This window comes from Ostreococcus lucimarinus, chromosome 7 (genome assembly GCF_000092065.1).
Source record: "Ostreococcus lucimarinus CCE9901 chromosome 7, complete sequence".
Classification (NCBI taxonomy): Eukaryota; Viridiplantae; Chlorophyta; class Mamiellophyceae; order Mamiellales; family Bathycoccaceae; genus Ostreococcus; species Ostreococcus sp. 'lucimarinus'.
The window spans coordinates 209,370-233,804 of NC_009361.1; the positions used below are offsets into that span (position 1 = coordinate 209,370).

General features: G+C 62.1%; 17 protein-coding genes across 17 annotated transcripts; 9 read left to right on the forward strand and 8 right to left on the reverse strand.

Annotated features, from left to right (window-relative positions):
* Window positions 1–1,879: 1,879 nt before the first annotated feature.
* Window positions 1,880–3,364, forward strand: OSTLU_16060 (predicted protein; the record flags this gene model as incomplete). The annotated part of the gene is made up of 1 exon (XM_001418603.1): window positions 1,880–3,364. The coding sequence occupies one exon, from the start codon at window positions 1,880–1,882 to the stop codon at window positions 3,362–3,364; it is 1,485 nt and encodes a 494-aa protein (XP_001418640.1).
* Window positions 3,365–3,410: 46 nt separating this feature from the next.
* On the reverse strand, window positions 3,411–4,448 carry OSTLU_50142 (predicted protein). Its single transcript, XM_001418834.1, has one exon. It carries the CDS (start codon window positions 4,141–4,143, stop codon window positions 3,412–3,414), a length of 732 nt encoding a protein of 243 aa, XP_001418871.1. The 5' UTR covers window positions 4,144–4,448; the 3' UTR covers window position 3,411.
* Window positions 4,449–5,279: 831 nt separating this feature from the next.
* Window positions 5,280–6,583, reverse strand: OSTLU_32539 (predicted protein; the record flags this gene model as incomplete). Its single annotated transcript, XM_001418835.1, has 1 exon — window positions 5,280–6,583. The coding sequence occupies one exon, from the start codon at window positions 6,581–6,583 to the stop codon at window positions 5,927–5,929; it is 657 nt and encodes a 218-aa protein (XP_001418872.1). The 3' UTR covers window positions 5,280–5,926.
* A 268-nt stretch (window positions 6,584–6,851) lies between these two features.
* OSTLU_32540 (F-ATPase family transporter: protons (chloroplast)) lies at window positions 6,852–7,976 on the forward strand. The gene is made up of 2 exons (XM_001418604.1): window positions 6,852–6,965; window positions 7,339–7,976. Exons 1-2 carry the CDS (start codon window positions 6,858–6,860, stop codon window positions 7,882–7,884), a joined length of 654 nt encoding a protein of 217 aa, XP_001418641.1. The 5' UTR covers window positions 6,852–6,857; the 3' UTR covers window positions 7,885–7,976.
* Window positions 7,977–8,013: 37 nt separating this feature from the next.
* On the reverse strand, window positions 8,014–8,979 carry OSTLU_32541 (predicted protein; the record flags this gene model as incomplete). The annotated part of the gene is made up of 1 exon (XM_001418836.1): window positions 8,014–8,979. The coding sequence occupies one exon, from the start codon at window positions 8,977–8,979 to the stop codon at window positions 8,014–8,016; it is 966 nt and encodes a 321-aa protein (XP_001418873.1).
* Window positions 8,980–9,081: 102 nt separating this feature from the next.
* OSTLU_32542 (predicted protein) lies at window positions 9,082–9,447 on the reverse strand (the record flags this gene model as incomplete). Its single annotated transcript, XM_001418837.1, has 1 exon — window positions 9,082–9,447. One exon carries the CDS (start codon window positions 9,445–9,447, stop codon window positions 9,082–9,084), a length of 366 nt encoding a protein of 121 aa, XP_001418874.1.
* Window positions 9,448–9,972: 525 nt separating this feature from the next.
* OSTLU_3450 (predicted protein) lies at window positions 9,973–11,253 on the forward strand (the record flags this gene model as incomplete). Its single annotated transcript, XM_001418605.1, has 1 exon — window positions 9,973–11,253. A coding segment is annotated over one exon (1,281 nt), but the record flags the coding sequence as incomplete, so codon positions are not given.
* Window positions 11,254–11,627: 374 nt separating this feature from the next.
* On the reverse strand, window positions 11,628–13,526 carry OSTLU_93000 (predicted protein; the record flags this gene model as incomplete). The annotated part of the gene is made up of 1 exon (XM_001418838.1): window positions 11,628–13,526. One exon carries the CDS (start codon window positions 13,524–13,526, stop codon window positions 11,628–11,630), a length of 1,899 nt encoding a protein of 632 aa, XP_001418875.1.
* Window positions 13,527–13,631: 105 nt separating this feature from the next.
* On the forward strand, window positions 13,632–14,780 carry OSTLU_35576 (predicted protein; the record flags this gene model as incomplete). The annotated part of the gene is made up of 1 exon (XM_001418606.1): window positions 13,632–14,780. The coding sequence occupies one exon, from the start codon at window positions 13,632–13,634 to the stop codon at window positions 14,778–14,780; it is 1,149 nt and encodes a 382-aa protein (XP_001418643.1).
* A 66-nt stretch (window positions 14,781–14,846) lies between these two features.
* OSTLU_32546 (predicted protein) lies at window positions 14,847–15,431 on the reverse strand (the record flags this gene model as incomplete). The annotated part of the gene is made up of 1 exon (XM_001418839.1): window positions 14,847–15,431. The coding sequence occupies one exon, from the start codon at window positions 15,429–15,431 to the stop codon at window positions 14,847–14,849; it is 585 nt and encodes a 194-aa protein (XP_001418876.1).
* Window positions 15,432–15,629: 198 nt separating this feature from the next.
* Window positions 15,630–17,090, forward strand: OSTLU_35336 (predicted protein; the record flags this gene model as incomplete). Its single annotated transcript, XM_001418607.1, has 1 exon — window positions 15,630–17,090. One exon carries the CDS (start codon window positions 15,630–15,632, stop codon window positions 17,088–17,090), a length of 1,461 nt encoding a protein of 486 aa, XP_001418644.1.
* An 82-nt stretch (window positions 17,091–17,172) lies between these two features.
* OSTLU_32548 (predicted protein) lies at window positions 17,173–17,490 on the reverse strand (the record flags this gene model as incomplete). The annotated part of the gene is made up of 1 exon (XM_001418840.1): window positions 17,173–17,490. The coding sequence occupies one exon, from the start codon at window positions 17,488–17,490 to the stop codon at window positions 17,173–17,175; it is 318 nt and encodes a 105-aa protein (XP_001418877.1).
* Window positions 17,491–19,718: 2,228 nt separating this feature from the next.
* Window positions 19,719–20,915, forward strand: DMT3502 (predicted protein; the record flags this gene model as incomplete). The annotated part of the gene is made up of 1 exon (XM_001418608.1): window positions 19,719–20,915. The coding sequence occupies one exon, from the start codon at window positions 19,719–19,721 to the stop codon at window positions 20,913–20,915; it is 1,197 nt and encodes a 398-aa protein (XP_001418645.1).
* Window positions 20,916–21,006: 91 nt separating this feature from the next.
* On the reverse strand, window positions 21,007–21,576 carry CSD2 (copper/zinc superoxide dismutase-like protein; the record flags this gene model as incomplete). The annotated part of the gene is made up of 1 exon (XM_001418841.1): window positions 21,007–21,576. One exon carries the CDS (start codon window positions 21,574–21,576, stop codon window positions 21,007–21,009), a length of 570 nt encoding a protein of 189 aa, XP_001418878.1.
* Window positions 21,577–21,844: 268 nt separating this feature from the next.
* Window positions 21,845–22,759, forward strand: OSTLU_32551 (predicted protein; the record flags this gene model as incomplete). Its single annotated transcript, XM_001418609.1, has 1 exon — window positions 21,845–22,759. The coding sequence occupies one exon, from the start codon at window positions 21,845–21,847 to the stop codon at window positions 22,757–22,759; it is 915 nt and encodes a 304-aa protein (XP_001418646.1).
* A 252-nt stretch (window positions 22,760–23,011) lies between these two features.
* On the forward strand, window positions 23,012–24,106 carry OSTLU_35640 (predicted protein; the record flags this gene model as incomplete). The annotated part of the gene is made up of 1 exon (XM_001418610.1): window positions 23,012–24,106. One exon carries the CDS (start codon window positions 23,012–23,014, stop codon window positions 24,104–24,106), a length of 1,095 nt encoding a protein of 364 aa, XP_001418647.1.
* A 136-nt stretch (window positions 24,107–24,242) lies between these two features.
* Window positions 24,243–24,410, forward strand: OSTLU_32553 (predicted protein; the record flags this gene model as incomplete). Its single annotated transcript, XM_001418611.1, has 1 exon — window positions 24,243–24,410. The coding sequence occupies one exon, from the start codon at window positions 24,243–24,245 to the stop codon at window positions 24,408–24,410; it is 168 nt and encodes a 55-aa protein (XP_001418648.1).
* Between the last annotated feature and the right edge of the window lie 25 nt (window positions 24,411–24,435).

Genomic DNA, 24,435 nt, shown 5'->3' on the forward strand with positions numbered 1-24,435 from the left:
GATGGATGACCCTTTGGACTCCGTCGGACTCTCCATTCGCGGCGCGTCGCTCGCGTCGTACATCGCCAGCGCATCCACGCGCACGGGGCAGCACGCGATCGCGCGCATGCTCGATCGACGCGCGTCAAAGTGGCCAAATTTAGCTTCGTCCATGTCAAATGCCAAAGTCACCAACCGGCGTCGTCGCGTCGACGTGGCGCATCGTCACGCGCCCACGCGCGGCATGGCGCGCACCGCGCGCGCGCGCGCGCGCGGCGACGCGACCCGACGTTCGTGGCGCGCGCGCGTCGCGCTCGCCCTCGTCGGCGCGTGCGTCGGCGCGTGCGCGACGCGCTCTGTCGACGCGATGTGGTTCGGTAAGAAATCTTCAGGCGCGGCGGAAAGGGTGCGCGCGGACGCGCTGGACGACGGCACGACGCCGGGCGCGCGCGGCGGGACGGAGTTAATGTCGGCGGCGTTGGAAGCGCGCGTGCCGCGGGCGCTGGTGAAGCGATTTCACGTGGTGAAGTCGCGCGTGCGCGCGCTGAGCGCCGACGCGCGACGGCCGAACGTGCTGTGGTTGCAGGATTTGCCCAACGATCCCGAGAGCGAGCATCTGCGCGAAGAGAAGAATCGGGAAAAGTTTGCAAAATTCATGTTCGTGAGTGAGTGGCAGAAAAGCGCGTATGAGTCGTATTTCGGGGATGTATTCGGAGAGAAGGCGGTGGTGATGAGAAACGCCATCGAGCCGTTCGAACGTCAACGTAAAGAACCTCCGGAGGATGGAGTGCTGCGGTTGATTTATCACACCACGCCGCATCGTGGATTGGATATATTGATGCACGTGTTCCCGAGATTGTACGACGCGCACGAGGGTATGTTGCATTTGGACGTGTATTCAAGCTTTTCTATATACGGGTGGCACGAACGAGACCATCCGTACGCGCCGTTGTTTCAGGCGTGTGAGCAACATCCAGGATGTACGTATCACGGCGCGGTGTCGAATGACGATGTACGAGACGCATTGCGTTCGGCGCATATTTTTGCCTATCCCTCGACGTGGATGGAGACGTCGTGCATCGCCGCCATCGAGGCGTTGAGCGCAGGCGTGCACGTCGTGACGAGCAGTTTAGGCGCGCTCGTCGAGACAGTCGGTACTTTCGGTACTATATACGAGTTTAAGCAAGATTGGTCAGAACATGCGGATGCGTTCGAGCAAGCGATGCATGGGGCGATCGAGTCTTACTGGGAGGTGACTTCGGTTCGTCTCCGGCGAGTACAACAAGTGTATGCGTCGCAAATCTTCGGCTGGGGATCGCCTGGATTAAGGGGACGCGCCGATGACTGGATTGTACTTCTCGGTGGCATCCACGAGGATTTTAATGGGGGGCGTGACGTAGGGAGGGATGATTTTGATTCAGACGGCGATTATTCCGACGCTCTTTTCGTTGCAGGTAGAGTGAGAGAATCTCGGGGCGACCAGAAGGGTGCGTACGAAAAGTATCTGCAATCTCTCGAGTTCAATCCTTTGAATTCGTACACTATGGTTGCGATGAGTACCTTGGAGATCATGGTCGGCGAATCGAATGGTGATCACTCGACGGCATTACGGGGCATCGAGCGGATGGAGTCTGCCATCGATGACCCCGATGGCCTCTCGCCGCCGCTCGAGCCGAATTCCGCCGCTTATTTTGGCATCGCCATGCGAAGCGGATACTGGAGAGAGACGCGAAATTGGGCCGCACGCGCGCGCATTAATTTTGAAAAGGGTTTAAACACTTCTCAACATGGCGAAGACGATTGCTGGGAGCTGTATTACGCCACGATTGTGCCCCACTTTCCGTTGACGCCCGAGGAGGAGCGCCGCAGGATCCAAAAGTATAATGCCGGAATCGACGAAATGCTCCGCAAGGACGATCTTTTCTGCCGTAATCAAGCAGGTTTAGGCAACGTGTTTTCAATCGCGTACTACTTCGATGGCGTAGACTATAAGGACGAGTACTCGAGATGGGTGCAACTGAAGTTGAAGGCGTTCCCGGATCTTTTGTACAAGGCGAATGCGCTCGTGTACGAAAACGACGACAACTATCTGTCGAGCGCGCAGAGCACGGCTGTGCAGAAGGCGCTCATGCGTCGTAAAATCAAGATTGGTGCCGTCTCATCATTTTTCACGTCCGAGTCGAGCATTTGGGGAAACTTCGGAGAAATCGTGCTCGGGCTTCAACGCGACGCGCGATTTGAAGTCGACATGGTGCACTACCCACGCGATCCGATCAAGGAGGAGGATATAAATCTCTCGTTGCGTCCCGAACGAAGCATCGTGTTGATAAAGGGCGGTGATCTCGAAACCGTCAAAGCGAATCGCGAGGCGATCGAAGAGAGAAGGTTTGATGTTCTGATTTATCTTGACCTGTTCATGACGGGCGAGATGCACGATCTCGCCGTGGCGAAACTGGCACCGGTACAAATGGTCACGCACGGTCACCCCGTAACATCTGGTATCCCGGCTTGGATCATGGATTATTTTATTTCTTGGGATCTTGCCGAGCTTCCCGATCAAAAGAAAGCGCAGAGCTTCTATACGGAGGAGTTACTGCTGGTTAAGAGTAAAAAGGCGGCGTGGGAGTACTACAAGCCACGAACTGAAGGAGAAGTATCGATCATTGTTGGTGAAGCGCCGTTCTATCAATTCACCAGAGAAAATCTTGATTTCATTCCGGCTGAAGAAATGGAGAAACTCTCATCCCGTGACGGTTTGACATGGTATTTCTGCCCGCAAGCCGTGTTCAAGTATCACATTACGTTTGACCAGATTTTGGGCAAGATACAAAGAGAAGATCCGAACGCAATAATCATTCTCATGAAGCTCGTCGATAACGCGCTTGAGGCGTTGCACGAAAAAGTCGTGGAAAGATTAATTAAGCAAGGAGACGTTGATCTCGACCGCGTCGTGTTCATTCCGCGAATGAAGCATTACCAGTTAATGGCAATGTACAAGCTGTCAGACGTCGTTTTGGATAGCGTTTATTTTGGTGGCGACACCACGACGCGAGAAGCTTTCGAAGTTGGTTCGCCCGTGATTACACTACCCGGTAAGACCATTGGTCAGCGTTGGACACAAGCTTATTACAGAGTCATGGGCATCAAGGATTTCATCGCCAGAACGGTTGACGAATATGTTCGAATCGCCGTCAAGGCGGCGAACGCAACAGACAAGCAAAAGTCGAATACACGCGCTCGCATCAAGAAAGCACTGCATAAAAAATTGTTCAAAAATGCGGATGCTCCGAGGTTGTGGGGGGATGCCATCATGAGTGCGCTGCAGAAGCCCAAGCGTTGGCACTGGATCGAGGCCGAACCGCTGAAACAACACGACGAGCTTTAGACTTGAATAGTTTACGTAGATTATTACATAAAGTCGACAGCGATAACTCACACCTTCTTCGCCTTGGCACCGCCGAACAACTTTTTCACCGTGCGCACAATCATCATTATGATGCGCCAACCCCACATCACGGACACGACGAAGATGCCAAGAGCGCCCGCCTTGACGATGTACGTGTTCGAGTCGTTCACGACCGTTCGCCATACCAACGGCGGACCGACGATGAGTCGGCAAAGCAAGAACAACAGCGCAAACAACAAGTCATTCAACGTCGCCAGGAGACTATCCTTCATGTTCAATTCGCGCAACATGGAGCGCAAGTGCAAGCTCGGATTGCTCACCTCCATCAAAAACAAGCACCCGACCAGTTCGGGGCCACTGCGCCCGGTGATGACTCCGCTCGCGAGCCCGCCGACGGTGAACATGTGATGGACCACATTCTCCACCTCGTTATTCAACAGGCAATAAAAGAAGTCGTACACGAAATAACCCAGCGACAGCGTCATGCACTCCAAGTGCGCCATCGTGTTCGCTCCGCCTACGTTCTCCAACAGCGCCCCCCACGTCGGCAGGCATCGCGCGCACATGTAAATGGCCACGACGGCGTGAATGAAGCTCACAGTGCGATTGGAAAAGTCGGCTGTGCGTCGGCGCAGGACGCCGAAGCGCAGGAAGACGTAGAGTAGCGTCCACCCGACGCTCTGCGGGACAACCTTTTGCAGCGAAGGAATGGCGACGCGGAGGTACTCCAAGTCGAGCGACGGCGACTTACTAACCATAATGACGTCGTTGATGATGTTCTTCGCGTATCAGGACGCGATAATGCGGCCTAGCGCGGTGAGCGATGCGCTGTGACGGCGGACATGGCGAAGGTTAAATCTATTGAGCGAGGAGACGCGCGAGCCAAGAGCGCGCACGGCGGCCAATGGCGAGTCTATGCGGTTTAGCGGCCAATCTATGCATTGATATTCTATATCTAAAACCAAAAGTTGATGCTTATCGACGGCGTGAGTGCGCGGACGTAGTGCCAGCATTTTGCCGGGATGTAAACAAAGTCGCCCGGTCCGACTATAACTTCGTACGCCGTAGCTAAGCTAAATTCAGGGAAGCGATCGAGGTCGGGGTGTTCCACGTCCACAGCGGAGAAGTTCCCTTGCGAATGTCTCGTCGTGGATTTAGACGCGGTCGTGCGGTACATGTAAGGCGTATCCGACTCGAGAAATAGTCTTATCAACTTGTATCCCGCAACCTGCAAGCACAAAAACACGCGAAGTGAGTCGACGGCGGCGGCGGGGTTGGCGAATACGAATGTAGGGCGCTGTGTAGGCCGACGCTCATAACTTTGATACGCCGGTTCTATTGGCGCTCGCGTTTATGTAGGGAGTCGGTATCACCGGGCTGCCATGACTTTCACAGACCGGCTTCTATTAGACTCCCGCAACGAAAGTGGACAAAAATACGAGTTGCTCAAAGCGCACCTGACCAAATAAATTGTCGTACGTGTCGAAATGACACGGTGTGATCGTTCCCGCGGTACCCATCCAGACGTAGACCCGTTCGAAGCTAGGGGCGCAATTTCCAGCGCTGACATATTCTGGAACCGCGTAGTCTTCCGCCAACTCGCGAAGCTGATCAACCAGTTGATGCTGCGCCAAGTACGCAACATCACCTGTGCTCGCGCCCCTCACCGAAGGCAACATGTCCTCATCGATAAAGTCTGCGATTGTTTTCACCTGTTCTCTCCAGTTTTCAACGTCGCTGTACTTGCCTATTTCTAACGGTACGCTGCGGTGACCGTGGACGAATCGCCACCATTCCAAGTCGGCCCATTTGCGCAGCGCCGGCCATTCCTCACCGAGCGATTCGATGAAGACCGGTATCTCGGTCTTATAATAGCGCTGCTTAAACGTTTTCAAGTCCATTTCGCGATGATGCACTCGCGCGAGCCTCGTCTGCGCGGCATGATCGCCTCGGTCGCCTTTCGGCGCCGCGCTCGGGAACAACCACTCGCTCGTCGACGCGCTTCGCGCGTGCCCGGCGCTCACCTCACGGCGTCCGTCCATCCCCAACGCCCGCTCGCACGCGCGCACGAAATCAACCACCATATCCACGGGCGCACCCACGATCAAGGCCATGTCCACCGCCAGCATCGCCTCCCGCGCGCTCTCCGCTCGCGTCTCGCCGTCGCCGTCCCGGTCCCGCAGCGCCGCCGCGCACCGTCGAAGCTGCGCCAGGACGTACGCATCTCGCCAGCTCTCCCGCGGCCACGCGCCGCGCGCTTGCAGCGCCGCGTACGTCGCGTCGACGACGCGCTCTCGAGCCTTCTTCGCGTCGTCGTCGTCATCCGCGCTCGACGACTTTGTCAAGACGAGGTCGAGCCAACGCGCGAGTTTTTCTTCGCCGTGCGCCGCGATGTCCGCCACCGCGTCGCCTCCGAACGCGCGCGCGAACTCGTCGGTCACGCGCGCGTCTAACGCGTCGACGTCGGCGCTCGGAGCCATGCGAGCGCGCGCGAGGGTGAGGAAACGCGCAGAGTTGGTTGGTTTGGTTGTTGCACGCGCGCTACGACTGCCACAGCCGCTTCAACTCGCGTCCGGCTCGGCATTTCTCCACCGCGCTCAGCGCGATGCGCAAGACTTCGTCCTGAATCACGTCCGGTTCGCGATTGGCGTCGATCACGTCCCACCAATCTTCTCGCATCGCTTCGAAACTCGCCTTGACGGCGCGTTGCATCTCCGTCGTCTCGTATCGCTCCTCGCCGAAGCCGCCGCGCTTCGCCGCGTCCTCGAGCGATAACTCTAAATACATCAACGCGTCCGGACGCGGTAATCCGACTTCAGGGGCGCGACACCACTCTAAATCCAATCCATCCACCCCCTTCGCCGCCGTAAACGCGCACCCGCTGTACGAGTACCTATCGCACACCAACGTCACGCCGCTCGCGAGCTTGCGTTCCATGAGCGCCTTCTTCTCCCATCGATTCGCCGCGAACAGCAGGTGTATCGCCCCATCCTCCATCTCGCTCTTCGACCGCAAGTACTGATCGATCATCTTCCCCATCGCCGTCGCGCGATCGGGGTACCGCCACAGCTCCGCCTCGACCCCCCGCGCCTCGAGCGTGTGCACCAACCGCATCGCTTGCGTCGACTTCCCGCATCGATCCGCGCCTTCGAACAGCACGAACGCGCCTCGCGCGGCCACTTTTCCCGCGGCGGACATCGTCGCGAGCGCGCCCGCACGCGCGGCGTCTCGCCGCGGCGCGTCGCGGTGCGTCGCGCGTCGTCGCGGTGCGTCGCGCGTTTCAAACGCGCGCGCGGCGACCGACCGCGTGTGACGCCGAATGTCCGAATTCTCCATCCCGGGATATGGCGCGCAGTCTGGTTTATCCAGATCGCGCGCGCCGAAAACCCTAGTGATGTCGGCTGACTGTTTGCGCACACGACGCGCCGACCCCGCGGGGCACGCGCGCGCGCGCGCCACACCGCGCCGCGTCATGTTTACGATCTCCGCGTCCTCCACCGCCGCGCGACCGACCGTGGTCGCGCACCGTCGCGCGAATAAGACGCGCGCGAAGCGTTCCGTCGTCGTGCACGGCGCCAAGGTGCGCGAACGCGCGAGCGCGCGACGCGCGCGCGCGACGCGAACGCGCGCGCGAGTAATCGCGAGGGGCGCGATCGGGCGTGTTATCCTCGACGACGACGGCGTCGGACGAGGCGCGAACGCGATGAAGAGGACCGCGAACGCGCGTGGGAGTTTTGTTGCGTCGCGCGCGCGCGTCGCGGCGCGCGCGCGGGCGTCGACGGGGGGACGGCGGACGGGACGAGGCGACGGCGATCGCGCGGGGCGTATCCTCGAGGGGTTTGGCGCGCGCGCGCGCGGCGCGGACGAATCCGACGTTTGACGCGGTGTGGGTGGACGTGCGTTTGACGAGAACGGTAGACTGACGGATGATTGATCGTTTTCGCGCGTTGCAGTCCAACCCGGTGTCCAGCGGTTACGCCGCGGCGCTCGTCGACGCGTGCAAGTCCTCCGGCGCGCTCGAACAAGTGCACGCCGATATGGAGACGCTCGACGCGTACGTCAAGGCGAACGCCAGCGTTGCGGGCTTCTTGGCCAACCCGACCATCGTCGCGGAAAAGAAGAAGGATGTTTTGGCGAAGCTCGGCAAGGAGGCTGGCTTCCACGCGTTCACGGGCAACTTCTTGAACTTGTTGGTGGACAAGAGACGTGAAAACCAAATCGAGGCCATCATCGCCGAGTTTGAAACTTTGTTCTGCGAGGCGACGGACACGCAAGTCGCGACGGTGACTTCCGCGGTCAAGCTCGAAAACGAGCAACAATTCATGATTGCGAAGAAGTTGCAAGAGATGACGGGCGCCAAGAACATCAAGCTCAAGCCGGAAGTCGACGAGTCTCTCCTCGGCGGCTTCGTCGTGCAATACGGCAAGGATGGCTCCGGCTTCATCGACATGTCCGTCAGAGGACAAGTGGATAAGCTCGCCAGTGTGTTCGTGAACTAAGCGAATACGTCGTCGATTTGCCGCATAGCCGAAAGTAGAACCGCCGGACAAGTTCCGCCGCTGATTTAATTTCAATTCAATTGAGTCACCTCACACTTTCGTCGTCGCTAACTAATGGCTAACACTAATCTACCGCGCGTCGTTCGAGCTATTCGTCGCGCGACTGCTCGCGGCTTTAAAGAATTTCGCCCCGACGTACGCGAGCGTCTTCGTCGGCGACGTGGTCAGGAGCCCCGCGACTGCTTGTCGCAGCGTGCTCGCGCGTACGATTCGCCTCAGGCAAGCGCGCACCGCGTCGCCGACCCGTTCAGCGTCGTCGCCGACTTCAACTCTATTCAACATAGTCGTCACCGTCGCCGGCAACGCATCGATGCGCTCGCGCGTCGCTTCAGGGCTCTTATCTTGCCGCCACGTCGACGCCGACGTCTCGACGCCTTTGAGCTCGCGCACGACGTCCTCGTACATCTCTCGCATCGCCTCCCCGTTCGATCTCGCGATGCGCTCGATCTTCAACCCATCCTCCGCCGCGAACGCGAATCGCACGTCCCCGTCGTAGGACAACCGCACGATCGCGCGATGAAAATCGAGTTCGCTGAACGTCTCCGGCAGCGTCAACAGCGCCGCGTTCGCCGCGCTCCGCGCGTTCCGCGCCTGCGCGTTCACGATCGCATCGCACGCGCGCGCCGTCTCGTGCGGCTTGTGCATCCTTCCCGCGACGAATAAATGCTTCCATCGCTCTAAATCATCCACGACGTCGCGCACGTCGACGACGCCGTACTTGTACGCGCGTCCCCGTTCGTCCCGCAGGCGCGCGTTGTAGTGCGCGTCCGCGCCCAGCGTCGTCGCCGCGCCGTGAATCGCGCGCCCACCGCCCAGGCGCGCGTGCCACGCGTAGTGCGATGGATTTCGCGTCGCGTTCGCGTCGTGCCACGCCGCGGGATCGCGCACGGCGACGAGCACGTCGAGCGCGCGCTCGGGTCCGGCGACCGACGCGTCGGCGAGCACGGCCGAGCCGTACGCCAGCGCGTGCTCCACGGGCGGCAGCGCGGCGAGGACGCCGGCGATGCGTTCGCGCGCGCGCGCGTTCGCGCGCATTCGAGCCGCGCGCGATCGATCGCGACGGCGCGCGCCGCGGTGTGCGGCGTCGGTTACGGCGCGCGTTCGTTCCTCTATCCACTCTATTCTACAGTAGAATTTCTACGTCTTCCTAGGTTTCTTCTTCGACGACGGCAGCGCGTCGACGACGTCGCGCTCGCCGTTCGCGTCCGCGCCCTCGCGCGCGTCTCGCGCCGCCGCGCTCGCCGCCGCCGCCGCCGCCGCCGCGCGTCGCTCCTCCGTCTTCGTCGTCAACTCTCCCGCGCCCACGTCCTCCGCGTCCTCCCGCGCGATCCTCAGATTTCCTATCTCCCCGTCCACCGCCTCCAGCGTGAACGTCCCGCTCGCTTCGTCGAACACCAGCGCGCAGTCGATCCCGACGTCTTCGCTCGCGCCGTCGTCGCTCGCGCGCGGCGCCTCCCCCTCCTCCGCGTCCTCCCTTCCGCGCGCGCGTCGCGCCCGTCGCATCCCGCGGTACCGCACCGCGCGACGATCGCCCTCGCGCGCGTCGCCGTCCCGCACCGCGTCGAACGCGACGTCGACGGCGCCGCACGGCGAGATTTTCACGCGCGCGCGCGCCGTCGCGTCCGCGTTCGACGCGCTGAAATCGTACCGGAACACCGTCAGCGGCGGCGCGGCGCGCGCGCGCGCGTCGCCGAAGCGCTCGCGGACGCTGTCGCCGACGCGCACGGCGTAGACGTCGCGCGCGCGCGGCGCGCGCGGCGGCATTCGTCGCCGCGATCGATTCCGGCACCGCGCGACGCGTCGCCGTGTGACGCGCGCGCGCGCGCGATGGACGACGACGAGGCGTGGACGGAGCGAGACGCGCTGGATTGGCGCGATGACGACGACGACGCGAGCGAGGACGAGGGCGCGAGCGCGCGAGGCGCGGATCACGAATTCGACGGTTGCGACGCGATGGCGACGAAAACGAACGACGACGACGCGCGGCGCGACGCGAGCGCGGACGCGACGCGCGCGCCCGCGGCGCTGTCGTACGGAAGCGTGTTCACGCACGCCAAGGCTGGGATGGAGAACGTCGATCGCGAGCGCGTGGCGAGGGTGGTGTACGACGCGACGGTGGGGACGCCGCACCACGAAAACGAGACGCGCAAGGAGCGAGCGACGTCGAAGAGGATCGCGGCGATGAAGGCGAAGGGCCAGGGAATGACGAAGACGGAGTGGGAGACGTTCGGACGACGGGCGGACGAGCGGGCGCGAGCGATGGAGAGGACGCGGAGCGGGGCGAGAAAGTGGTTGGTGGTGGACATGGATGGATTTTACGCGGCGTGCGAGGAGTTGTACGATCCGGCGTTGAAGAGCGTGCCCGTGGGCGTGGCCGCGGGACCGTCGAGCGTGTTGACGACGGCGAATTATGTGGCGAGAAAATACGGGGTGCGGGCGGCCATGCCGGGATTCATCGCGAAAAAGTTGTGCCCAGATTTGGTATTCGTGAAGCCCGACTTTAAAAAGTACGTCAAGGCGTCGAACGAGTCGCGAGGCGTGTTCGCGCAGTACAATCCCGACTACATCGCCGGTTCGCTCGATGAGGCGTACATCGAGGTGACGGAGTATTGCGAGAAGCACGACACGACGATGGAGGCGATCGCGGAGGAAATTCGCTCAAAGGTGAAGGAAGCGACGGGCGGATTGACGTGCTCCGTCGGCGGCGGGTGCTCGCGTCGATTGGCCAAAGTGTGCTCAGACTTCAACAAGCCAAACGGGCAGTACATCTTGGGTACGACGCGTGACGATATTCTGAAGTTCCTTCGCGACTTGCCTGTGCGCAAAATGTACGGCATTGGGAAGACGCTGGAGAGGATACTGAACGAGTTTGATATTAAGACGTGCGGCGATTTGCTCGCAAAGCGCGCGACGATGCTCGCCTTGTTCACACCGAAAGCGTTCGACTTTTTGCTGGGCATCGCGCTCGGCATCGGTACCGAGTGTCATCCGCGCGAAACGCCCGAGGGCTCGGGCGGACGAAAAGGTGTTTCCAAGAGCGAAACTTTCAAGGCGACGGCGGACAAGGCTTACTTGGATGCGAAAATGACCGAGCTCGCGACCGAGGTGGCGTTAGAATGTCAGAGGCTCAATTTGAAAGGCCGCATGGTGGCCGTGAAGCTGAAACGAAGCACGTTCGACGTTATTCAACGTCAGACCACGCTCGCGGGGCCGACGAACGATGTCAAGACCATCGTGAATAGCGCGTTGCGATTAATGCGCAACGAAAACTCAATCGGGGCGAACATGACTCTACGCCTCGTCGGCGCGCGAGTTTCGCAATTCGATCACGAAGAAGATGTGCCAGAAGATCAGAAGCGTATAGATAACTTTCTTCTTTCACCTAAGACGGCCTTGACGCAAGCCGTCGCGTCTGTAGAAGAAACCTGGACGTGCGACGAGTGCGCGCGGACATTTCCACTGAAGCAGCAGACTGAACATCTCGACTGGCACGTCGCGAGACGATTGCAATCAATGGACGACGCCGAACAGTCGCGCGCGCGATTCGCGGCTTCGCACAAAGTGCCGTCGAAGAAACCTCGTCAAGGCGACCTACGAAGCATGTTCTTCACGAAGAAATGATAGAAATAATTTAGCCGTTCATTCGTTCATTGTACATTCCTAGATTTAGCGCGCGGATGCGATCAATTATTCCCACGTCGGCGCGCCTCACGCTCCTCCCACAACGCGACCAATCTGTCTCGTTTCGCTCGACGCATCATGAGCTCCTTCGGAGTCGGCGGCGCTGGCGCGTTTTGCGCCACAGTTTCCAGCGGTTTCCTGGGCATCGGCGTTGAGCGCAGCATGGTTTGCATTCGTCGAAGCCACGATTGATACACAGTCATATCCACGAATCGCTCATGGGCCGTCAGATCGTCCGCTAAATCGAGCGTCGCGACGAGCAAACACAACTGATTGGGTTCTAAGTTCTTTGCCAAGAGTCGCGGTAAATCGAGCCACGCCTTGTGGCGTCGTCCGCCGAGCATGAGCGCGGTTTGCGCCGACGCCGGTGTACGGGACATGAGCTCACTCAAGTAGCCGCACAAGACTGCCGCCTCGTTCGCTCCAGATCCCGTAGAAAGTCTCGTCGCGGCGAGTGTACCAGCATGTGTGGCGTGGACGAATTCCGACAGCGTAACGTCCTCAACGTATCCGCACGCGCAAAGCATCGCCTCGAGACGATCGAGCGCGCGAGGGCTAGCGCGCTGAGGCTCGAGCTTTTCCATCACGTTCCTCAGATGCGCAAGCGTGATTCGACCGATCGAAGAGCCTTGCAAGCGGAACAAAGGCTGGAGCAAGTCGAGACGTTCTCTCGCCACCGTCCAGACGATGCAGCACAAATCATCCACGAGCGGACGCGCATGCGTAAACTCAATCGATTCGATCAAGGGTGGTGCCGACGGCAGTGGTGATTCGACATCCACATCATTCGTATCATCCATCTGAATGTCCCTCGCGGGCGCGTCGTACTCATAGTCTTCTTCTTCGTACTCGTCCAGTCGCTCGTACGGCGCCGTGTTGCTCTGAAGAAAGTGACGCAAATCTATTTCGTCTTCGCCCTCTGCGACCGCACCGCCGTGAACCTGCTTTTCTACCGCTCCATAGCTCATCAGGTTCGGCCCACTCGACGATTTTCCGAGCAAAGGTGTCTGCGCCGCCGAATCATTCAGTTCGCGTTTCGTCGAGGCGTTCGTCTCTTCTCCGATTTGAATCGGCGGCGGAACCTCCAACTCTTTCACTTTCCGCACATTTGTCCCTCGTGAACTTTGCACCGGTCGAATCGGCGACGCCGCGCCGTACGTGGACTCCTTTACCACAGGCAACAGCGGCACTCGCACGTCCCGCCACTCCCTCGGCGAATCGCCGTCGTCCTTGGCGCCGTACTCCGCCAAGCTCGCGTTGGTCGCCAAGAGCGGCTCTGCGGCCCCACTCTCCCTCGCCGCCGCGCTCATACTCTCCCCGGGCACGGCGTCGTCCACCGCATCCAACTCCAAGACGATCTGCGGCGAATTTTCCAGTGCGTCCTCCACCGCGCCGTACGAGTCGCCGCGCCGCAACAGCGGCTCTCGCAGCGTCGCGTTATCCTCCACCCTCGGCGATTCCGCGCTCGCCCCGTACGCATCGCTGTGAAACGAGCTCGCGTGTTTCAACAGCGACACCGACGCCGCCGGCGCGTCCCGCACCGCGTCGTCCGCATCGTTCGCCGTCGTCGCGTCTTCGCCTTCGCCGTCGTCGTCGTCGTCGTCGTCGTCGTCGTCGAACCGCACCCACTCCATCGTCGCCGCGCCCTCCCGACCGTCCATCGACAGCGTCGACGCGTCCAACTCCACCGCCGCCTCGCGCGCGTCGTCGTCCTCGCTCGACAGCGCCGAGATCGAGCCCGCGTCGTCGCGCGCGCGCGCGGTCGTCGCCAAACGGTCGTCGTCCTCGAACGGGTTCCGCGCCGCGCCCTCGCGCGCGCGCGCGCCGCCCCTCTCCGGGGTCACGATCCCGACGCCCGGAACGAAGAGCTTCGCCCGCGCGTTCAGCGCCGACGTCGTCATCGCGCGCGCGCCGCGACGCCGCGTCGGTGAATGCCGACGGCGCGGTGCGCGGCTGGATGGATGTCGACGGTGACGCGGCACAGCGCGCCGCGCGCGCCGCGCGCGATGGACCGCTACGTCAAGGGACGCACGCTCGGTGAGGGCACGTTCGGCGTCGTCCACGAGGCGCGCGTCGAGGCGACGGGCGAGCGCGTGGCGATCAAAAAGATTCGACTCGGGAAACTCAAGGAGGGCGTCAACTTCACGGCGATACGCGAGATCAAACTGCTGCAGGAGATCGAGCACGAGCACGTCATCGCGCTCGTCGACGTGTTCGCGCACAAGAAGAACCTGAACCTGGTGTTCGAGTTCTGCGGCGGGGACCTGGAGATGGTGATCAGGGACAAGACGGCGCCGCTGGAGCGAGGGGAGGTGAAGTCGTACGCGATGATGACGCTGCGAGCGGTGGCGCACTGTCACGAGAGATGGGTGCTGCACAGAGATTTGAAACCGAACAACCTGTTGATCGCGCCGAACGGGTGCTTGAAGTTGGCGGATTTTGGGTTGGCGCGGATATTCGGGTCGCCGGATAGACGGTTCACGCATCAGGTGTTCGCGAGGTGGTATCGCGCGCCGGAGTTGTTGTTGGGGTCGAAGACGTACGGACCGGGCGTGGATATTTGGGCCGTGGGGTGTATCATCGCGGAATTGATGCTCCGGCGGCCGTTCTTCGCGGGATCGTCGGATATCGATCAGTTGGGGAAGGTGTACGCGGCGCTAGGGACGCCGACGGAGACGAATTGGCCGGGGGTGTCGGCGCTACCGGATTTCATCGAGTTTGTGTACGTGCCGCCGCCGAATCTTCGCGATACGTTCCCGAACGAAACGGACGAGGCGCTGGATCTGTTGCGGAAGATGCTCGAGTACGATCCGAATAAGCGTATCACCGCCGCGCAGGCTTTAGAGCATCCGTACTTTCACACCAAGCCCGCGCCGATTCCGTACGAACAGCTTCCGAAGCGGTTCGTCGCGAAAGAAGCCGAGGCGAACGCGGCGGCGGCGGCGGCGGCGGCGGCGGCGGCGGGGGATGAAGAGCCAGCTTCACCCGCGTCCGCACGTCAGCCGAAGACTGGCGAGAAACGTAGACTAGAGGACACCACCGACTCGACGGATCCAAACTTTCGCCCGAAGCTCGACGAAGAGGACAGGGAATCTTTGCGAAAACGAAAAGGCGCGCTCGACGCCGCGTTCGCTGACGTCGACGGAGACGACTGATTAGGACCGTAATACTATAGCTTACCCGTAGTGAAGTGATTTACAACTCGACGCGCGCGCGTCTTACTAATCCGCCGCGTCGACGCGCGGCGCCTCGCCTCTCGCCGCCCCCGCCAACTCCGCCTGCATCCGTTTCAACTCCTCGGGATCGATTCCCTCTAATATCTTCGGCGCCACGACCGCTAAAAACACCGACATGATCACCATGAGCGCCATCGGATTCCTCAGCAAGCTCCCCAACGACACGCTCGACGCCGGCTCGTAGTATTCCAGCGTCGACGCCGGCGTCAATCGCAGCGGCTTCGTCGGCACCGTCACCGTTCGATCCTCGGCGAGATATGCCTCGACGTCACCGACCTTTCCTCCGTCTCCGTCGTCCGCGCCGACGATTCGCACGGCGACGGGCGGAAAATTCAACCCGACGGCGTGCACGTCCAGCACGTGTCTTCCCGCGGGCGCGTCCCGCACCGCGAACGTCCCGTCTCCTCGCACTTTGGCCCCGATCTTCCCGTGCGCCTCCGTGTTCAGCGTCACTCGAATCGTTCGCGTGTCCACGCCGTGCGCGCGCAGCGCGCCCTCGTCCAGCGCGCCGTCGAGGACGTAACGCTCGCGCGTCACCACCGCCGTGTTCGCGCCATCGCGCGTCTTCATCGTCCCCTCCTGCGCCGCGCGCGCGCCGCGCAGCGCCGCGAGCGTCGCGCACGCGCAGAGTGCGTACCATCCGATCGCGCGTCGCCGCGTCGCGTCGCGCCGCGCGCGCATCGCGTCGCGCTGTCCCGCGAACGCGCGGTGCGTCGCGCATTCAAAACCTCATTCGTCGTCGCCGCGCGTCGACGCGCGCGCGCCGTCATGATCACCGACGACGCGTACGGACGATGGAAGTCGTTGGTCCCGTTCGTGTACGACTGGTTCGCGCACACGCGGACGTCGTGGCCGTCGCTGTGCGCGCGCTGGGGCGAGGTGCTCGACGCGAACGACCATCGCTCGCGACAGCGCGTCTATCTCACCGAACAGACCGAAGGGACGACGGCGAGCGGGAAGCCGACGCCGAACACGATATTGGTGTGCCAGGCGGAGGTGGTGCGACCGCGCGTGGCGGCGGCGGAGCACATGATTTTCGATGAACACGCAAAGTCGCCAATTTTAAAGAAGGAAAAGGCGCTGTGGCACCCGGGAGAGGTGAATCGAATGCGGTGCGTGCCGGGGAAAGAAAACGTGCTGTTGACGCACACGGATGCGCCGGAGGTGTTCGTGTTCGACGCGAACGGGCCGGGAGGGAAGCAGAGCGCGTGTAAGAGAGCAGACGGGACGCAGTACACGCCGCCGACGGCGTGCTTGCGAGGACACACGGAAAACGCGGAATACGCGCTGGCGGTGTCGACGGTGGGAGAGGTGGTGGCGAGTGGAGGTAAGGATGAAAAGGTGATGATTTGGGAGCTCGGAGATGCGAGCACGGGGGGCGGGGCGAGAGGAAAGGAGGAGAAGGAGGGAAGCGGCGCGCCCGTGGTGGGCGGCGGGTTGAGCTCGACGGAACTCGCGAGACACACGTCTATTTGGGCGCGCGTCGAGTTTTCGGGGCACACCGATACGATCGAGGATGTGTGCTTTAACCCACGGAACGAGCGGGAGCTGTGCTCGGTCGGGGATGATCGGAATATGTTTTTTTGGGACACGCGAACGAAGAAGGCGGCGGGGTTCGCGAAGGGGGCGCACGCGGACGACGTGCACTGCGTCGCGTGGAGCGCGTTCGAAGAGCACGTCATCGTTACTGGTGGAAAAGACACCACCGTTAAGGTTTGGGATCGTCGAACGCTGTCCGATAGCTCGAACGAGGCAATGCACACGTTCGACGACCACACCGACAGTGTTTTGTGCGTGGACATGCACCCGCAGGCAAAGGGGGTTTTCATGACAGCCGACGAAGTAGGCCGCGTGAACGTGTTTGATTACTCGAAAGTCGGCGCTGAACAGAGTGCGGAACAAGCAAAAGCTGGTCCGGCGCACTTGGTCTTTCAGCACAGCGGCCATCGTGGGACGGTTTGGGATATTCAGTGGAACCCTTACGACTCCTGGACCGCGTGCTCGACCTCGGTCGGGGACTTTCAGAATACTTTGCAACTCTGGCGCGTGAACGATTTGATCTATCGCGACGAAGAGGAGTGCATTCGTGAGCTCGAACAACATCGGGATATCATATGTGGTCGCGCGGCGCTGAAACAGTCAGAGCCGTCGGTGAAGGAGGAAAAAACGGACGCCGACACCGACGGCGGCTCTATTATCATCGAAGACGACCGCGTGGACGAAGACTAGATCAAAATTTTGGAATCAAAAGACTAGAAATGAAGTGTATCAATCATGAACTGAAGTGTATCTATCATGTGTGCTAACTGCGCTAACGTTCTGCTCCGAACGCGCCGAGTCCGACGCGTTTTCCTCGAGTCGTCGCGGTGACGGGCTCCGCGATGCCCTCGCCTTCTCTACCTACGCCTGAGCCTTGCCCTTGGAATCCCATCTTAGCGAGCATGCGGCTCCCGAACCCAGTGGTATGTTTTTCAAACGCGCCGTACTCGTGTCCCGCGCCGACAACGGTGCCGCGCTTCTTCGCGCGAGCCTTCTCGATGAATTCTCGGTCCCTTGCCTGCGCCTCGGCCGCGCGTCGCGCGCCGCGATTCGGATACACGACCGGTTCACCGTTGGCGTTGGGTTCCATCGACGGTTTCTTGCGAGAATCCTCGTCGTCGTCGTCGTCGATGAAGACGTCGGAGTCTCGCGCGACACCGCCAGAAATGAATTGCACTGCAGGTTTCGCGCGTCGACGCGTCTTCTTCGTCGGCCCACCGCGCGTACTTTTTGTCGACGCGCGCGCCCCGCGAACGTTCGTCGAGCGCGGCTCTCGTCGAGCGGCAGAATCTATGTGAATGATCGCGTGACGCCTCTTCCCACCACCGCGAACTTCGAGCGCGCAGTCGTGCCGTTTCGCGACCCTCGCCGCGTCTTCGAGCGAAAGCGACGTCGGGCACCCGACGTACGCCGCGCCCGCGTCGATCGCCGCCGCGATAACGCGCGACCACTTCGCGTCGTCGTCGTCGTCGTCGAAATCATCGCTCGCGTTCGCCGCGAATCGCGCCTCGATTTCTTCTTCGTCGCTCGAATCCCACGGAGGCTCCGGCGGCCCGCCCTCGACGTCCATGTTCATGATCGATCGCAACTCTCGCGCGAGCCTCGCGTCGCTCTCATCCTCGTCCTCGTCGAACTCGCGCTCGTCCTCATCGCCCACGAACGCCCCATCGTCGCCCTCGTCGCTCGACGTCGCCCCGCCGCTCCGCAAACGCGCGTTCTCCGCGTAATCCATCGCCGCGTCGTCGTCCACGCTCGAGCCGTCGCTCCAATCCTCGTCCGAGCTCTCCGCCGCCTCCTCCGACGCCACCGACGCCGCCATTCGCATACTATCGTTCCCGATCGACGTCCCGCCGTCTCCCGCGCCGTCGTACTCGTGCGCCACCGCCGCGTTCGCCGACGCCGACGCGCCGCCGACGCGGTCCAGCACCACCTCCACGCCGCCGACGCGCAGGATCCGCGCGCCGCGTCCGCCGCGTCCGCGCCGTCGATATCGCGCGCATCGCAATCCCGCGCGTCGCGTCGCGCCGTCGCCGTCGCCGTCGCCGTCGCCGTCCGAGCTCGACCGCCCGGCGATGATTTCTTCGTCCGTCCACCGCGCGCGCGTCGCGCGGCGCGCGCCGTCGGCGTCGCGACGCCGCGCGGGCGACCGCGCGCCCGCGCGCCGCGCGTCCGCGTCCGCGCGTCGCGCGGGCATGCGCGCGGCGGACGGATGCCGCGTCACACGATGCCGCGCGCGACGTCGAGCGACGACGCGCGACGGCGCGCGCGCGACGGCGCGACGCGCGTCCGGAGACGCGCGCGACGACCGCGCGGATCGTGGCGAGGCGTCGCGTGCGCGTGCGCGGTCGTCGCGACGGCGACGCGCGAGGCGAGGGGTGCGTTCGGGACAAGATGCGACGACGACGACGACGACGACGCGACGACGCGACGACGCGACGACGCGACGGAAGAAACGGAAGAAACGGAAGACTGACGCGTCGGCGCGCGACCAGGCGGCATCGCGAGCAAAATGGCGCTGAAGTACGGGAAGGAGGCGCTCAGGGAGGCGCGCGCGGCGCGCGAGGCGGGACGCGCGCCGAACGGGTGGACGGCGCGCGCGGTGGATTGGGCGACGCGAAAGCTCGAGGAAAGACGCGACGACGACGAGGAGGGCGATGGTGGACGCGCGCGGAGCGCGTTCGAGGGAAGCACGGACGAGGGATGGCGGGAGACGGAGGATTGGGATTCGGGCGCGAGCGAAGACGCGGACGCGAGCGGAGACGCGGCGACGAAGGACGCGGACGCGGGATCGGTGACGCGCGATGAGGACGAGACGGAGAGCGACGGCGCGGGCGTGGGAATGCGAGTGATGTATCCGGAGACGTTCGATGAGGTCACGGCGGCGGCGAGGAACGAGGCGGGGGCGTGCGCGAGCGACGGTTCGAGCGACGACGTCGAGCGATGGCTCGTCGTCGCGTGCGCGCGGAGTTCACCGACGTGTCGCGATTTAGCGCCGAGACTGGCGCTGATGAGCCATGATAGCGCGTTCACGTCGAGCGAGGGCGCGGGGTACGGCGTCGGGTGGGTCGATTGTACGCCCGAAAACGCGAGAGGATGGTGCGTCAACCGACTCGGCGCCAAGGCGGTGCCGACGATCGTCGCCATCGCGCGCGGGCGAGAAGAGACGTACGACGGCGGATTCAAGGGAGATTTCATGCGAGAAATTCGGCGTTTCGCCACGTCTCACGCGGCGTCCGCGTCGACGAGTTGCTCGGCTTCGGGCGACGAGTAACCGACTCGGCGAGCGAAAGCCCGAGGCCCGCCACTCGCGGTCGCGCCATGGCGGTCGCCACCGGTGGACGTTTCGCCGAACGCTCCGCGTCGGTGAAGCCGATCGGACGCGAGCGCCCAGAACGTCGCGCGCGGCGTCGAGTGGTGCGCGTGGCGTCGACTCGCGACGCTCGACTCGTGGAGCTTTATTCGGGCATCGGCGCCACTCGACTCGCGCTGGAGCCTCTGGTGACGCTTAAAAGCGCCATCGCGGTGGATAACTCCGACGCCGCGAACGCGGTGTACGAGGCCAACTTCGCCGACGCCCCGCGAAGAGTCAACGTAGAGCACCTGGACTTGAATGCGCTTTTCGCATCTGGGAACGGGGACGAGGGACGACAGGGACGAAGGAACGACTACGTGTTGACTGTTTCTCCCCCGTGTCAGCCGTACACGCGACGAGGCAAAGGCTTGGCGTCCGAAGATCCGCGCGCTCGAAGCTTTCACGCGGTGATTGATCAGCTGCGCGCGATCGAGCACGTTCCCAGACGTATATTTGTCGAAAACGTCGTCGGCTTTGAGTCGAGCGACACGAGACGCGCGCTATTGAACGCGTTAGGAAGTCGGCGATACGACGTGAGGGAGTTTATCGTTAGTCCGATGGCGTTGGGCATTCCGTATTCGCGTTCTCGTTACTACTTGATCGCGACTTTGCGCGAGGGCGGGTTTCGCGCTCCGACGCCGGCGTGGCTTGCGGGACGAGAATTAAACGACGACGGATCCGTCGTCACCTCTGACGCGCAGAGCAGTCCGTCATCGTCAGCGACGCTCAGTGAGTACATAGTCGCCGACGCGGATGGGCGAGTGGACTTATTGTTGAGCCCAGATACGATCAAGAAGTATCGTCGCATGCTCGACGTGGTGCACGCGAAGAGTCGGCGGTGCTCCACATTCACGTCAGGTTACGGCAGTACAGTGTTCGGGGGCTCAGTCGTACTTCGCGGCGGTAACGATGAGCTTGTGTCGATGTTGGAAGTAGATGTAAACGAGACGTCGGGCGTCGCTCGAATCAGCGAGCGAGACATCGAACGTTTCGTCGGCGAATTGCGCTGGTTCGCCGTTGAAGAAATCAAGAGGCTGCACGGCGTGCGGCGAGATTTCACGTTCGACGCGTGTTCGACGAAGAAGGCGATATTCCTCCTCGGCAACTCGATATCGGTCGACGTCGTTCGCGAAGTGCTGCGCCATTTGATTCAAGACGGTTAGGCGCGCGTATTTTTAGAAGATAGCGATTTAGAGAATAGCGCGATTTTAGGAGCAGGTTTCGTAGAAGTTGACGATTTCGCGCGCGACGCGACTACTTTCGCACGATTGAACCGTAGAGAACGATCGGCCCGGCCCCGCCGTCATCTTCTTCCGTCTCGAAATCGTCGGCTGTCGCTCGGATCACGACGGAACGCCCCGCGATGGAGTTCGACGTACCCGCCTTCAGCGTCGTGTACAAATCCTTGAAACTCGTCGTCGAATCGCCATTTTCGTCCGCGACGATGTTTCCTAGATCTCCAATGTGTCTGTTCAGCACGCATCCATCGCCCACGAAGTGGCACGCGCTCGCGCCAAACTTTTTCAACGCCGTCGGTCCGTGGTGCGGTCGCTTATCGGGATTATAGCTCTTCCCCGTGCACGCGCCCGCGTCGTCGCACCCGCTCACGTCCCCATTCTCGTGCACGTTGATCCCGTGTTTCCCCGGCGTCAACCCTCGAACGTTCGCTCGCACCACCACGACCTCCTGGTTCGCGCGGTTCGTCTCCAGCGAAAACTCCACCTCGCCGCTCGCCCCCGCGCCCGCGCGCGTCGGCGTCAGCCTCGCCGCGTACGTCGCCTCGCCCGCCCACGCGACGCTCGCGGACGCGTGCAGCGCCACCATCGCGCTCGCGAGCGCGCGCGCCGCGTCCGCGCGTCGTCCCGCGCGCGTCCCCGTCGCGTCATCCACGTCCGCGCGCGTCGCGTCATCGCGCGCCGCCCGCGCCGCGCGCGCGCCGCGCGTCGCGCGCGCGCGTCGCGTCGTCGCGCGCGCCGTTACTCGGCGCGTCGCCGTCGCCGTCGCCGTCGCGCGCGTCGTCGTCGTCGCCATCGCGTCGCGCACTGCGGCGGCACTTCGCGCCGACATGCCGACCGTCGACGCGCTCGCGCTGATGCGCGAGCGCAACGCGCGCATGCACAGCGCGGCCTCCGTCGCGCGCGGCACGACCGGATTCGCGCCGCGCGCGTCCGACGTGTTCATCGCGACGTATCCGAAGACGGGGACGACGTGGATGATGCAGATTTGCCACCAGGTTCGCTGCGAGGCGGCGCGCGCGCGAGGCGAAGACGCGAACGGCGAAGCGTTCGACGAGATCACCGAGGTCGTGCCGTGGGACGTCGTCGCGCTGGATTGCGGGCAAGACCTGGACGCGGCGCAGACGACGACGCCGAGGCTGTTCAAGAGTCACGAGCGCGCGACGACGATGGCGCGAGGCGCGCGAAGCGTCGTCGTGACGCGCGAACCGGCGGATGTGTTTCATTCGTTTTATGAATTCTTGCCGGCGTACATGGGGATCGAACGCGGCGCGATCACGAGAGAGGAGTTCGCGGAGGCGATATTCGCGGGCGCGAGTCACAGTGGGGGGTTCGCGGAGCATTATTTGTCGTGGTACGACGCGGCGACGGCGTCGCGCGACGACGTGTTGATGGTGGCGTTCGAGGACATGAAGGAGGATTTGGGCGCGGTCGTGGACGACGTGGCGGCGTTTTTGCGTTGTGAATTGGACGAGCGCGGGCGCGACGTGGTCTTAGAGCGCGCGAGTTTCGCGTACATGCGAAAAAACCACACGAAATTCGACGACCATTTCGTCCGCGCGAGGTTGGCGGAGCAAATCGGCTTACCGAAGGCGTCGACGTTCAGCGTCGGCAAAGTGCGCGAGGGCGGTGGCGCCGTGGGCGCCGGCGCGCGCGAGCTTCCACAAACGGTGCGCGACGCGATTCAAGCGCACTGGGACGCTCGCATGGCGCCGAGAGGGTTCAAGACGTACGACGCGTTTCGCGCCGCGCTGCGCGATTTGCGCCGCTGAGTCGTTGCGGGCACCTCGCGCGCGTTGTATTTATATAGTCATCCCTTAGCGCCACGTCACGAGCGCGCGCGCGCTCGCACGAAAACGAACGCGACCTGCGCGCGCGCGTCTCCGGTCGTCGTCTGCGCGCGTCGTCGTCCTTCGAAGCGCGTCGTCCCGCCGACGCCACTCGCCGGCGCGATGAACGCCCACGCGAGCAAGCGACCGCCGGCGTCGGCGGCGACAACGAAAACGAAACGAAGAAAGCACGCGATGCGCGCGTCGAGCGCGGCGCGCGCGTCGGCGTCAGACGCGTCCGGCGCGACGCGCCGAGCGTGGGAAATCTCCAAGAAGGGCAATTTGCAAAACTTGAAACTCAACGAACGCGCGGCGCGAGAAGCGCTCGGGCCGAACGAGTGCAGAATCGCCGTCCGAGCGATCGGTTTAAATTTCGCGGACGTGTTTACGGTGCTCGGGCTGTACAGCGCGGCGCCGGAAGGGACCTTCGTGCCCGGTCTCGAGTGTTGCGGCGAGGTGGTGGAGACGGCGAGCGGGTCAAACTACGTCGTCGGCGATCGGGTGATGTGCGTAGTGCGGTTCGGCGCGTTTGCGGACGAGATTAATTGTCCGGTGACGCAAATGCGAAAACTACCGAATGGATGGAGCTTCGAGGAAGGATCTGCGTTTCTCGTGCAAGGTTTGACGTCGTACTACGGCCTGAAGGCGCTCGGCGACGTTCGCAAAAACGCGTCGGTGCTCGTTCATTCCGCCGCGGGCGGTTGTGGATTACAGAGTTTAGGGATATGCGAACGGGTCGGAGCGAAGGCGATCGCGGTTATTGGAAACCCGTCAAAAGTTGACACGCTCAAGGAACGATTTCCATCGCTCAAGGCGATAATTGTCCGCGATCGTAAACGGTTCGCCAAGCAAGTTCGTGACGCGTGCGAAGCTATCGGCGCGAGTGAGGGCGTCGACATCGTTTTCGATGCGACGCTTGGTGATTTCTTCCAAGGTGGTTGGGAGAATTTGGCGCGAGGTGGTCGATACGTGGTGTATGGCGCCGCGGATCTCACACCGCGGGGAGATTCAATTGGATTGTTGGGCTGGATTAAGCTCGCGTGGAAGTTCGTGCGACGACAGAAAGTCGACCCTCTCATGCTTCCCGGTGAGAACAAGGGCATTTTGGGGTTCAATTTGATTTGGCAGTTTGATAGGCAGGAAGAACTCGCGCGATTGTTGGCCGAGCTCCTCGCGCTCGATTTGCCCGCTCCAAAGGTAGGCGCAACGTTCGAGTTCAGCCAGTTGCCTGAGGCCTTGCGTTTGTTTCAAACCGGACAAACGACTGGCAAGGTCGTGGTGAAAATCTAGGCGATCGTTCTAGAGTTAGTACGTAGTTGGATTGTCGCAAAGCTCGCAGGTAACAAATTCCGAGCCTCGTTCGAGCCTCGTTTTCTCGTAGTCGCCACTTTCTCGCCGCTCTTTCATGATGCGTTTCACCACTACGATGCTTGCATTCTTCCTCGTTCTCTTCGTTTCAGCGAGGTTTCGACCGTGCGCGGCGACTCGCGTCTCGACGCGGGTCTACGAAAAAGACGACGGAGCAACGATTGATGTGACTCGCGAACATCGTTTAAACGGCTACTTTGTGAGCGCGGTATATACGAAACCTTGAGGGGTTGTGTATAAATGATTCTTTT

Excerpts from the sequence above, each read along its gene's own strand:
- OSTLU_32540 (XM_001418604.1), top strand. The coding sequence starts at position 6,858 with ATGTTTACGATCTCCGCGTCCTCCACCGCCGCGCGACCGACCGTGGTC. Across the intron at positions 6,966-7,338 it reads TCGTCGTGCACGGCGCCAAG|TCCAACCCGGTGTCCAGCGG; the intron begins GTGCGCGAACGC and ends CGCGCGTTGCAG.
- OSTLU_50142 (XM_001418834.1), bottom strand. The coding sequence starts at position 4,143 with ATGGTTAGTAAGTCGCCGTCGCTCGACTTGGAGTACCTCCGCGTCGCC.